Source organism: Melanaphis sacchari, unplaced genomic scaffold (genome assembly GCF_002803265.2).
Source record: "Melanaphis sacchari strain LSU unplaced genomic scaffold, SCAv2.0 Contig92_pilon_pilon, whole genome shotgun sequence".
Taxonomy (NCBI): domain Eukaryota; kingdom Metazoa; phylum Arthropoda; class Insecta; order Hemiptera; family Aphididae; genus Melanaphis; species Melanaphis sacchari.
The window spans coordinates 660733-674705 of NW_020271656.1; the positions used below are offsets into that span (position 1 = coordinate 660733).

At 34.4% G+C, this 13973-nt stretch overlaps 1 protein-coding gene across 1 annotated transcript in view; it reads left to right on the forward strand.

Moving 5' to 3' along the window:
- The window catches only part of LOC112602941, a 127193-nt gene that overhangs the window by 78096 nt on the left and 35124 nt on the right, over positions 1 to 13973 (forward strand). Inside the window, 30 exon segments of the mRNA XM_025351312.1 lie at positions 43 to 378; positions 514 to 843; positions 980 to 1291; positions 1353 to 1685; positions 1788 to 2108; positions 2218 to 2529; positions 2627 to 2950; positions 3019 to 3342; positions 3413 to 3721; positions 3950 to 4276; positions 4346 to 4669; positions 4745 to 5056; positions 5211 to 5534; positions 5688 to 6017; positions 6091 to 6402; positions 6461 to 6793; positions 6861 to 7175; positions 7244 to 7555; positions 7616 to 7945; positions 8009 to 8317; positions 8385 to 8699; positions 8839 to 9165; positions 9241 to 9558; positions 9628 to 9936; positions 10031 to 10357; positions 11958 to 12290; positions 12367 to 12681; positions 12789 to 13124; positions 13214 to 13519; positions 13621 to 13929. Of these exon segments, the coding sequence (XP_025207097.1) occupies positions 43 to 378; positions 514 to 843; positions 980 to 1291; positions 1353 to 1685; positions 1788 to 2108; positions 2218 to 2529; positions 2627 to 2950; positions 3019 to 3342; positions 3413 to 3721; positions 3950 to 4276; positions 4346 to 4669; positions 4745 to 5056; positions 5211 to 5534; positions 5688 to 6017; positions 6091 to 6402; positions 6461 to 6793; positions 6861 to 7175; positions 7244 to 7555; positions 7616 to 7945; positions 8009 to 8317; positions 8385 to 8699; positions 8839 to 9165; positions 9241 to 9558; positions 9628 to 9936; positions 10031 to 10357; positions 11958 to 12290; positions 12367 to 12681; positions 12789 to 13124; positions 13214 to 13519; positions 13621 to 13929 (9624 nt within the window).

The following is a 13973-nucleotide window of genomic DNA, read 5'->3' on the forward strand; positions in this document are numbered from 1 at the left end:
ATATGTAGCATATTATTGATTTGATGCATGGGGAATGTTTAGAGCCTTTGCCACCAGAACAGGATAGACTACCACAGAACCCTTGTGTTCCATCACCGTGCGGTCCAAATTCTATATGTCTTCCTAAAGATTCTACTCCTACTTGTTCTTGTTTACCAAACTATATTGGCCGACCTCCTTGCTGCAGACCAGAATGCACAATAAATGCCGAATGCTTTGGCAATTTGGCTTGTGTAAATGAAAGGTGTATAGATCCTTGTCCCGGTTCTTGTGGCATTAACGCCTTTTGTAAAGTGATTTCCCACAATCCTGTATGTAAATGCAATGATGGGTATACTGGTGATCCATTTATAGCCTGTCGACCAACACCAATATCACGTAAGGATTATTATTTACATATTTTAATGCATCTTGTTAGCGTAGTTGTTAAGATATTAAAGCCACTTGAGTAGTCGTTAAATAAATCGATGAAACTCAAACACACAAATTGCAACCCAGCTTTTCCCATTTTAGTTCCACCACCAGCAGATGTGCCAAGTGATCCATGTAACCCATCACCGTGTGGTGCAAATGCTATTTGCAAGGAAAGAAATAATGCTGGATCTTGTACATGTATCCCTGAATATACAGGAGATCCTTATACGGGATGTAGACCAGAGTGTGTGCTAAATAGTGAATGTCCTAGAGACAGAGCTTGCATAAACAATAAGTGTCGTGACCCGTGTCCAGGAATGTGTGGTTTATATGCTGAATGCAGAGTTATCAACCATTCTCCTTCATGTGCTTGTCTTCCAGGATATACTGGCAATCCATTGTCTGCTTGTCAACTTCTCCCAGTTGCCAGTAAGATTTCTTCTCTTACTATCTACTTATTAGCTTGTTTTTACTTCGCATGCATTGGTATTTTAAACCGTGTCTTCACTCTTATCTGTCTCTATTGTACGTTGCATGTTTTTCTTTGTGCTATGCCCACTTCTAGGCCCAGATCTACCACCTAAAAACCCTTGCATACCTTCACCTTGTGGCCCGTACAGTCAATGCAGGACAATAAATGACCATGCTGTTTGTTCATGTCAAACAAATTATATCGGTACACCCCCAGCTTGTCACCCAGAATGTATGGTTAGCTCTGAATGCGCTCAAGATAAGGCATGTGTCAATCAAAAATGTGTGGACCCGTGTCCTGGAACCTGTGGCCTTAATGCAAGGTGCCAAGTTGTCAACCACAATCCAATATGTAGCTGTTCAGCTGGATATACTGGTGATCCATTTGTCCGATGTTTACAAGAAAGTTCGTATTAATATAAAAAAAATATAAAAATATATAACTTAATACTTAAATTATTTATTAGAACCGACATATTATGATGAACCATCAATTCCCACTAATCCGTGCGTTCCATCTCCTTGTGGACCTAATTCTTTATGCCGTGATCACAGTGGAACTCCTGCTTGTTCGTGCTTGCATAATTATATTGGTCGACCACCAAATTGTCGCCCAGAATGTACAATTAATGCTGAATGTCCTGGAAACCTCGCTTGTGTAAACGAAAAATGTCGAGATCCGTGCCCTGGCTCGTGTGGAATATATGCGACATGTAATACAGTCAAGCATGTACCTCAGTGTGTTTGCCAAAATGGATACACTGGAGATCCATTTAGTGGATGCTCACTCATACAACAAAGTAAGACAATATTATTATCTGCATCAATATATTTATAATATTTGATATGTATATATATATTATACTTTATACATCTATTAATATTTAAAAATGTATCTTTAGTTCCAACTGAAGGGCCAAAGATGCCATGCAACCCATCACCATGTGGAGCAAATGCAATATGTAAAGAACGAAATGGTGCTGGCTCTTGTTCTTGTTTACCGGAATATTTCGGAGATCCATACACTGGATGTAGGCCTGAATGTGTGACAAATTCTGATTGTGATCGTAGTAAATCATGTATGAATAATAAATGTCGCGACCCATGTCCAGGAGTTTGTGGTTTAAATGCAGAATGCAGGGTTATTAACCACTCTCCGTCTTGTTATTGCCCAGTTGGTTATACTGGAGATCCAACATTATCTTGCTACATTCAACCATTACGTAAGTTTAATAATACATTATCATAATTCTATTTTCTATTAATGATTAAATTAATTTTTATAATTCAATTATACTTAATTTTAAGATAATGTGAAATCGTTTTTTTTAGTTGACCCAGAACCACCTTCAAATCCATGTGTTCCTTCACCGTGTGGTCCTTACAGTCAATGTAGACCTGTCAATAATCATGCTGTATGTTCATGTCAAACAGATTACATAGGAACACCGCCAGCTTGTCGGCCTGAGTGTATGGTTAGCTCAGAATGTCCCCAGGACAAAGCATGTGTTAGAAAGAAATGTATAGACCCATGCCCTGGTACATGTGGATCAAATGGAAGATGTCAAGTAGTCAATCATAGTCCAATTTGCAGTTGTCCCCCCGGTTATAATGGGGATCCATTTGTACGGTGTTTCAAAGAACGTACGTAAATATTATTCATTATGAATTGTACAAAAATTATTTATTAAAATGCTTTGTTTGAAAACAATGTTTTAACTCTAAATAAATATGTTAATAGAACCTCCACCAGCTGATGTACCAACCAATCCATGTGTGCCATCACCATGTGGACCAAATTCAGTATGTCGTGAAATAGGTAACACCCCAGCATGTTCTTGTTTGGACAGTTACATTGGACGACCACCTAATTGCCGACCAGAATGTACCATTAATGCCGAATGTCCAGGAAATTTAGCATGTTCAAAAGAAAGATGTAAAGACCCATGTCCTGGTTCATGTGGAATATACGCCTCATGTATAACAATAAACCATAGTCCACAATGTAATTGTGAACCAGGTTATACTGGAGATCCATTTGCTGGATGTTCTCTAATACCACAAGGTATGTTCATTTTGTACTCACATTTATTATTTTTAATATTTTTTTTATAATGATGTTTATACTTTTAGTTGTTCCAACTGAAGGACCAAAAATGCCCTGTAATCCATCACCATGCGGAGCAAACGCTATTTGTAAAGAACGTAATGGAGCAGGATCTTGTATGTGTTTACCAGAATATTTTGGTGATCCTTACACAGGATGTAGACCAGAATGTGTGACTAACTCAGATTGTGATAGAAGTAAAGCATGTGTAAATAATAAATGCCGTGATCCTTGTCCTGGTACTTGTGGTCTCAACGCAGAATGTAGTGTCATAAATCACGCACCGTCATGTACCTGTTTCCCAGGTTATACTGGCAATCCAATCACTGCATGTCATATGCCACCACCAAGTAAGATTAAAATTATTTTTTTACAATAACTAAAAAAAGAAAAAAATTAATTTTTATATTTTATTTATAGTGGATGAAATACCTAAAAATCCATGTGAACCATCACCATGTGGACCTTATAGCATATGTAGAACTGTGAATGACCATGCAGTGTGTTCTTGTCAAACTAACTATGTTGGTACACCTCCAGGATGTCGTCCAGAGTGTGTAGTTAGTTCAGAATGTCCTCAAAACAGAGCTTGTATTAATCAAAAATGTTCAGACCCTTGTATTGGAATATGTGGTATTGGGGCCAGATGTCAAGTTATAAACCATAATCCAATTTGCAGTTGTCCAAATGGTTTCATTGGCGATCCTTTTGTTCAATGCAAATCTGAACGTAAGTTTTTTAGATTTCTTAAATTATTAGAATATTTTTGATAAATAATTTCTAAACAATTAAATTAAATAATTCCTTATTATCAATATCTTTTTTATTACATAATAACATTAATATAAATATATTTTCAAAATAAAAATTTTTATAATTATAACTAATGAATGTATTTAAACAAAATTGATTTATTAAATAACTTTGAAATGTAACTATTAATTTATTTCATTATAGCACGACCAACTCAACCACCACCTAGTGGAAATCCTTGTGTCCCATCACCATGTGGTCTGAATTCAATATGTCGTGAAGTGGGATCAACACCAGCATGCTCTTGTCTGCCAAACTTTATAGGAAGACCACCAAACTGTCGCCCCGAATGTTCAATTAATGCAGAATGTCCAGGAAATCTTGCATGCTTAAACGAACGTTGCAAAGACCCTTGTCCTGGTTCTTGCGGAGTGCACGCAACTTGTGTAACACGTAACCATAGACCACAGTGTACTTGTGAAACTGGATATACAGGGGATCCATTTGCGGGATGTTCTTTAGTTCAACAAAGTAATATACACTTAATATTAACAGTTAAAATGTTTTTATTTTAATAATTTTTCAATATATTTGTAATAGTTCCTCCCACTGAAGGACCAAGAGATCCATGTAATCCATCACCGTGTGGAGCTAATGCAATTTGTCGAGAAAAGAACGGTGCCGGTTCTTGTGTTTGTCTCCCTGAATATTTTGGTGATCCATACACAGGATGTAGACCAGAATGTGTTACAAATGCTGATTGTGATCGCACAAAAGCATGTGCAAATAATAAATGTAAAGATCCATGCCCTGGAACATGTGGCCTCAATGCAGAATGTAAAGTTCTAAACCATGCACCTTCATGTAGTTGTATACCAGGATATACTGGTGATCCATTGAGCATATGCAATGTTATACCAATAAGTAAGGATAGGATTTATCTCCCTTCTAAATAGTAATTACCATATATTAATATGTTGTTTTGACTTTAATTTTTAGCTGAAGCTACGCCAATAGATCCTTGTGTTCCATCTCCGTGTGGACCTAACAGTCAATGCAGAGAATTAAACGACCATGCCGTTTGTTCTTGTTTAAGTTCTTATATCGGTACACCCCCATCTTGTCGCCCTGAATGCGTTGTCAGTTCAGAGTGTAGTCAAAACAAAGCTTGTGTAAATCAAAAATGTAGTGACCCCTGCATTGGCACTTGTGGCCTGAATACAAGGTGTCAAGTAGTAAATCACAATCCTATTTGTAGCTGTTCCCCCGGATATACGGGCGATCCTTTTGCTTCTTGCAATAAAATACAACGTAAGAATTGTATAGTGAATGTTTGGTACTTTTTACTTGAAAATCTTTTGCATTTCTTTATTCTATTGCATGAAAAATATGATATATGTGATTTCTTATATTACTGTCTGAAACTCTGTTGCATGTTTTTCTTTTTTTCTTTTTCTCACTTTAGCCACAACCACTCCTTCACCACCTACAGCCCCTTGCTCTCCATCACCTTGCGGACCCCACTCTCAATGTAGAGTGGTGAGCAATACAGCTGCTTGCTCTTGTTTGCAAAACTACATTGGTCGGCCACCCAACTGTAGGCCTGAGTGTGTTATTAGCGCGGAATGTTCAAGTAACTTGGCATGTATCAATGAAAAATGCTCTGATCCATGCCCAGGATCATGTGGACAATATGCTCATTGTAGAGTGATCAATCACCACCCTGTTTGTACTTGTTTACCAGGGTACACTGGCGATGCACTTACATATTGCCAATTGTTACCTACCTGTAAGAACAAAGACTACTACTATGTAAACTTTATACTTACAAAAAATATTTTTAAATCAACGACAGATTAGTTTTAATAAAATTTTAAATAAGTAGAATATATTTCTTTGTTACAATGCATGTAGACCAACATATTTTTATTAACTTATATAGCTACTGAAAGATCGCCGGAAGCTGTTGATCCTTGTTATCCGTCCCCGTGTGGCCCGAATTCAGATTGTGTCAACCGAAATGGAGTAGCTGCTTGTACATGCTCTACAGGATTTTTCGGTGATCCTTATACAGGATGTCGAAGAGAATGTGAAAATAATGACGATTGCAATTTATCTTTGGCTTGCATTGGCTATAAATGTATAGATCCTTGTCCAGGAACTTGTGGTTCTGAGGCAATATGTACAGTTGTAAAACACATACCTATTTGCTCTTGTCCACCATCGTTTACTGGTGATCCATTTACCTCTTGTCGTCCAATACCAGTTATCCGTTAGTATATTTTTAAATAGTTAAATTTAGCGCTATTAAACACATAATTAAAATTGTACTATTGTAATAACAGCAACACAAAGAGAACCTATTGACCCATGCCATCCATCACCATGTGGACCTAATAGTCAATGTCGTAAAATTAACGATCAAGCTGTCTGCTCTTGTTTGCCAAATTATATGGGCAGCCCACCCGAATGTAGACCTGAATGTGTTGTCAGTTCAGAATGTCCCTTAGATAAAGCTTGTACAAACCAAAAGTGTTTGGATCCTTGTCCAAATACTTGCGGTATTCAAGCTTTATGTACCGTGAGAAATCATAACCCAATTTGTGCATGTCCTGCCGGATATTCTGGAGATCCGTTCTTGCAATGTGCATTAATACGTAAGAGCTTAATATAAATTATAATTTAACAAGATAATATTTTTAATCTTTTTTATAGCTACTACTCCAACACCTCCAGTAACTGAACGTCCAGCATCGTGTTATCCAACACCGTGTGGACCTAACTCACAATGTCAAATACAAAATGGAATACCAGTATGCTCATGTTTACCAGACTTCATAGGTTCACCACCTTCATGTAGACCTGAATGTGTAATAAGTGCTGAATGCCCAAGTCAATTGGCTTGTATGAACCAAAAATGTCGAGATCCATGTGTGGGTTCATGTGGTCTAAATGCGAATTGCCATGTACTAAATCATGTTCCTATTTGTACATGTAATAACGGTCTAACTGGAGATCCATTTGCCTTATGTACACAAATACAAATAAGTATGTAAACATTTATAGGATTTAAACTGAATATTAAGTTTTTATCAATATTTTTTTTTCATAATAGCTACTGAGAGACCATTAGCGTCTGATCCTTGTAACCCATCACCTTGTGGACCAAATGCGGTCTGCAGAGGAAATGGAAATTGTGAGTGCTTGCCAGAATATACAGGAAACCCCTATGAAAATTGTCGTCCAGAATGTGTGTTAAATACAGAATGCTCTAGAGACAAGGCATGTATGAGAAATAAATGTCGCGATCCATGTATTGGAACTTGCGGACAAGGTGCAAATTGTGATGTTGTAAATCACATTCCGATTTGTTCATGTCCAACCAAATATTCAGGAGATCCGTTCACAATTTGTCGACCAGTTCCAGAGGGTAAAAATCAATAATTTTAATTTTATGCACTATAGTTTTAAATCAAATGTCTCCTTTGATTTATTTAGATGTCCCAGTATCAAGTGACCCATGTGTTCCATCACCTTGTGGTCCTTATAGCCAATGTCGAAACTCAGATAATCATGCAGTATGTTCTTGTCTACCAAATTATATTGGTGCACCACCGTCATGTCGTCCAGAATGTACTGTCAGCTCTGAATGTAATCCAGATAAAGCATGTGTAAACATGAAATGTATCAACCCGTGTGTAGGAGCTTGTGGTTCTGGAGCTAGATGTGAAGTAATTAATCATAGTCCAATCTGCAGTTGTAGAGAAGGACAAACTGGAGATCCATTCAGAAGCTGTTACACAATACCAAGTAAATATTAACAAATTATTTATTCATTTTTTATCTTATTTATAAATTCAAATTTTTCAGAACCAATACTTCCACCTCAATATGATCCACCGAAACTCCCATGTGTCCCTTCACCGTGTGGTCCAAATTCTCAATGTATAGCTTCTGGAAATAACCCATCATGTTCATGTTTACCATCTTACATTGGTGCACCACCAAATTGTCGCCCAGAATGTATAATAAATCCAGATTGTCCATCAACTCTTGCTTGTATCAATAACAAGTGTAGAGATCCGTGTCCAGGATCCTGTGGAAGTGATGCTCAATGCCAAGTCGTTAATCATGCAGTTTCCTGTTTATGTCCTACTGGATATACAGGAAATCCATTTGTTCAATGTATTTACCAACAAGGTATGTTACCATTTCACAGATATATTTAATTGAATAACTACTAAATTTAATTTACATTTTTAGAAAATTTAAATCCATGTGAACCATCTCCATGTGGAGCAAATGCAATTTGTAAACAACATGATGGTGCCGGATCTTGTTCTTGTATCAATGATTATTATGGAAATCCATATGAAGGTTGCCGACCTGAATGTGTTCACAGTTCAGACTGTCCTACAAATAAAGCCTGTATTGGAAATAAATGTGTTGATCCTTGTCCTGGAGTATGTGGAGTAGGTGCTGTTTGTACAGTAATTAGCCATGTTCCAACTTGTAACTGTATATCTGGTTATGTGGGAAATCCATTCACGTACTGCCAACCTCAACCTCCAAGTAATATATTTATTTTTAAGCTTTTGATAAATTATATTATTAAATTATTAAATAATTATATTATTAGCAACTCAAGCCACTGTATATGACCCTTGTAATCCATCACCATGTGGCCCTAATAGCCAATGTAAAAATGTAAACCAACAAGGAGTATGTTCTTGTCAAAAAGAATACCAAGGAACACCACCAAATTGTAGACCTGAGTGTGTCGTAAACAATGAATGTCCATCAAATAGAGCTTGTCATAAATTCAAATGCACAGACCCTTGTCCTGGAACATGTGGACTAAATGCACGTTGTGAAGTTATTAATCATAGTCCAATTTGCACTTGTTCACCAGGATTAATAGGTGATCCTTTCACAAGATGTTATCCACAACCAGGTTCGATATTATTATATTATCTTTATTTTATCTGTAGGATCAAAAATTATTAATTGTAATCATCAATTTTAGTTTGTCTATATTATTGTACATATTTATTCTAAATCAAACATTTAATTGGCTGTTATTTGATATATAGTGAAACCATTAGATGAACCAGTGATACCAACAAATCCTTGTATCCCCTCGCCATGTGGACCAAATTCTGAATGTAGACCAGTTGGAAATCAACCATCATGTTCGTGTCGAAAAAATTATGTCGGTTCTCCGCCAAATTGTCGACCTGAATGTTCCGTTAACTCTGACTGTCCTTCTACATTATCTTGTATATCAGATAAGTGTAGAGATCCATGTTATGGCTCTTGTGGCTTAAATACAGACTGTAGAGTTCAAAATCATATACCAACTTGTACATGTATCGCTGGACACAATGGTGATCCATTTACACAATGTGTTCCAATAATAGGTATAATAATTTGCTTATAATTATTCTTAATGTATTTAATTATTTAATTTTATAACTATGAAATATTAATTTTAGTGCAACCAACATTAGCTACACCAATCGATCCATGTAATCCATCACCTTGTGGTTCTAATACACAATGTTACAATGGAGTCTGTCAATGTTTGGCTAACTATTTTGGAGACCCATTAATAGGTTGTCGACCTGAATGTACAATGAACACGGATTGTCCTAGAAATAAAGCATGTTTAAACCAAAAATGTCAAGATCCATGTCCAGGCACTTGTGGTCAAGGAGCAATATGTGATGTCATTAACCATATTCCAACATGTAGTTGTCCCGTTGGTACAGCTGGCGATGCATTTGTTATCTGTAGACCCATTAAAGTCCAAGGTATAAATCAAATTTTATACTCAAAAAATAATAATAAATTTCATAATAATTACATAAATGTTTTTATAGATGAACCATCTAGAGACCCATGTAATCCTTCACCATGTGGACCAAACAGTGTTTGTCGTGTAGTTGAAGGGCATGCTGTTTGTTCATGTCAAAATACTATGATCGGTTCGCCGCCTTCTTGTCGACCAGAATGTGTTGTTAGTGCAGAGTGTCCTTTAACTCAAGCATGTCTCATGAGCAAATGCCGTGATCCTTGCCCCGGAACTTGTGGCCATCTTGCTAATTGTAAAGTTGTAAACCATAGTCCTATTTGTACTTGTCCGCCACGGCATAGTGGAGATCCATTTAGAAGCTGTTATCCTGTTCAAGGTAAAATATTTATTGAATATAAGTTATATAATTTAAATGTTATATTATATCAAATTAAAATTTTATATTTTAATAAAATATTAACCTATTCCAGAAGTAAGACCAACACCATCGGCTGATCCAATTAATGTTTGTAGTCCATCACCGTGTGGTCCTAATTCAGAGTGTAGAGATCGTGGAGGAGTACCATCGTGTTCATGTCTATCGAATTATGTAGGAACGCCGCCATCCTGCAGACCGGAATGTACAATTAATCCAGAATGTCCTAGTCATTTATCATGTATAAATCAAAAATGTACAGATCCTTGTCCTGGTTCATGTGGCTCAAATGCTGCATGTTCTGTTATTAATCATACTCCCATGTGTTCCTGCAATAATGGATTTACTGGAGATCCATTTACATATTGTCAATCAGTCCCGGGTAAGATTTTAACATATTTGCATGGATATGCTTTGCACATTTGATTTTAAACACGCTAATTTATTTTAGATGAACAGTTTTTTTTTTAATGCTTGCTTCATTAATGTATGTTTTTAGTACAATTATTGATACATTTTTTGATTTATGGTTTATACCATAAAATGAAAAAAATAAATAAATAATATAACTACACAATAACTTAACTAAATGTTTTACAAATAACTTATACCAATGCCCGTATTAAAATTAAAACATTAATAAAATAAAAGTCACTAATTTGATACTATCATTTGATTAGCATTATTTTTAACAACATATTAAACTATTTTCCCATTTATTAATAAAGCTAATTTTTAATTGAATATCTAAAATATTACTACCATGATTAATACTTTCACCCAATCAACGGTTGAGCAGATTAGTTTTAATGAGTTCATATAATCATTTACCTGTCATTTAATAAAATAAATTTAACTAAAATGTATCAATTTCCCCTTCAAAAAATAAAATAAAATAATCTATACATATATAGTGTATAATAAAACTATATAGTAGTAAATATAATGCAATAGAAGTATAAACATCAAAATAAATCATTCATGAACATTAATATAGCCTTAAAATGGATGGCATGCTGTCATTGAATTTTAATCGATTATAATATGTTTTACATAATTAAAAAAATATATATACATATTTGCTTAGTGCATGAATACATTTTGAAAAGAATGAATTAAATATGTTTAAAATCAATAAAATCAAGACTATATATATTTGATGTTGCATCTTGTGTGCATGTAATATGATAAACGTTTTACTTAATAATTTTTAATTAAATTGTAAATATATTTCATAAGCTTTGGTTGTTAAATTCGTAAGCTATACATTATGATTTTAGTTCTGTAGTCATTTTGTTTTTATACTTGTATGCACTTCATTTTTGACAAATATTTCAACACATTTTTAAATGTGTATAAGGTTATTTATGTTTGTTTGCATGTAATTTAGGATTATTTTAAAATATTTTTAAAAAAATATTATTCAAAAGTACTTAATGTACAATGTTTGTACTATTTTTAGTTTATATATTTAAACTAGAGACGTTGAATCTTTGTAAGTGCCTCATATGAATTTAAGTTACCTTATAATATTAAGTATTATTATTTGTAAGTAAATAGAATAGAAATTAATATTTAGTATCTTAAGTTAAGTATATTTAGTTTGTTATTAGTTAAATTTAAGATCGGTAAGTCATTCCTAGTTCTTAAATGATAAAAATTAATTTAATGTTTTCAGAATATATAGAGGTAAGAAATATTATCAGGTTGTTTATACCTTAAGTATTACGATAGTATGATAATTATTGTTTTAGACCTAACATAGGTACTCCTTTCCAAAATGATGTTGATTATATTATCTGCTCAATTTTTGAATAGCTATCACTAATCATGTAACAGATGTATAAGAAGAATTAGGGCTTACTAAATAAATGTATAACAATAAATTTATATTAAATGGTGAGTACTAATAGAATTATTTAATATCTCATTGTGACTTTATCTCCAAATAATAATATTATTTTTTTAAATTATTATCGTAGTGTTACCAGTTTACCAAGAACCACTAAACCCATGCATTCCTTCCCCTTGTGGAATGAACGCTATATGCAAAGAGTATAATGGTGCTGGTTCATGTAGTTGTTTACCGGAATATAATGGAAATCCATATGAAGGCTGTAGGCCAGAATGTGTCATAAACTCTGATTGTACACCTCAAAAAGCTTGTGTGAAAAATAAATGCCAAAATCCATGTGCTGGAACTTGTGGTCAGAATGCAGAATGCTATGTGACTAATCATTTGCCATCATGTACTTGTATACCAGGTTTTACTGGAGATCCATACAAATACTGCATTCCAGTTCCACCACCTCAACGTATGTATTATATTTAGGTTCATTATATTTTTATATAAGAATTAAATCATATTAATATGGTATAATATATGTATAGAAATTCAAGCGGATCCAATTAATCCCTGTGTTCCGTCACCATGTGGACCAAACAGCCAGTGTAGGGAAATAAATAACCAAGCTGTGTGTTCATGTCTACAATCATATGTGGGCAATCCTCCAAATTGCAGACCGGAGTGTGTAGTCAACTCGGAATGTGGTAAACTTAAAGCATGCCGAAATTTAAAATGCGTAGATCCTTGTATAAATGCTTGTGGATCTAATTCAAAGTGTAAAGTGATAAATCACAGCCCTATATGTACATGTAAAGAAGGATTTACTGGTGATCCATTTTCAAGCTGTTATGCTATACAATGTAAGTTTAACTTTTTTGTTTAACTAGAGATTTAATATTATTTTGCCCTTATTCTTTTTATTCTTATAGTGTAATATTTATTAATAAAATTATTTAAATGTTAACAGATTTACCATCGTTACCAGTACAAAATGAACCAATAAATCCATGTGTTCCATCGCCGTGTGGCCTTTACTCGTATTGTAGAGATTCCAATGGATATCCTTCTTGTTCTTGTCAAGAAAATTATATCGGTTCTCCACCAAATTGTAGACCTGAATGTACGATAAACGAAGAATGTCCTAAAGATAAGGCTTGTATGAAGCAAAAATGCCAAGACCCCTGTCCTGGTTCGTGCGGTGTCAATGCCAATTGTAATGTTTATAACCATAACCCGATATGCTCCTGTATTGAAGGTTACACAGGAGATCCGTTTACCAGTTGCTATATAAAACCAACATCTCGTAAGTACATTATTTTATTGAAGATTGTAGTTAATATCATTAGATATATAAAAACAGTAATAATAAATTATATTTATTTTAATTTTTAGCTCCAAAGCCACAATATGACGATCCGTGTAACCCGTCACCATGTGGATCAAATGCCATATGTAATAATGGTGTTTGTTCTTGTTTGAGTGAATATCAAGGCGATCCATACTCTGGCTGTCGTCCAGAATGTATTTTAAATACTGATTGTCCAATTATTAAAGCGTGTATTAATAATAAATGTAAAGACCCATGCCAAGGAACATGTGGAATAAATGCAATATGTAACGTTTACAATCATATTCCTATGTGTACGTGTCCCCAAGGCACAAATGGAAATGCATTTATTCAATGCACAGCAATCCAAGGTAAAACAAATAATTCCATTTAAAAATCTTGTTACTTTAAATATTTTGCTTATTAATACAATTATAAATAGAAATATATTATATTACATATATAATTTCAGCATCTATCGAAGTTATTAACCCATGTGCTCCATCCCCATGTGGACCAAATAGCCAATGTAAACAAGTAAATGGTGTAGCAGTGTGTTCATGCATATCTGGATACTTGGGTGCACCACCTTTATGTAGACCTGAATGCACAATAAATTCAGACTGTGGTCTGAATGAAGCTTGTTCAAATCAAAAGTGTCGAAATCCATGTCCTAGTATTTGTGGAATTGGAGCAAAATGTCAAGTGATAAATCATAATCCAATTTGTAGCTGTCCACCGGGATTGATTGGTGATCCATTTACAAGATGTTATAATAAACGTATGTAAAAATTAATTTATAATAATTTAAAGAATATTATTAAT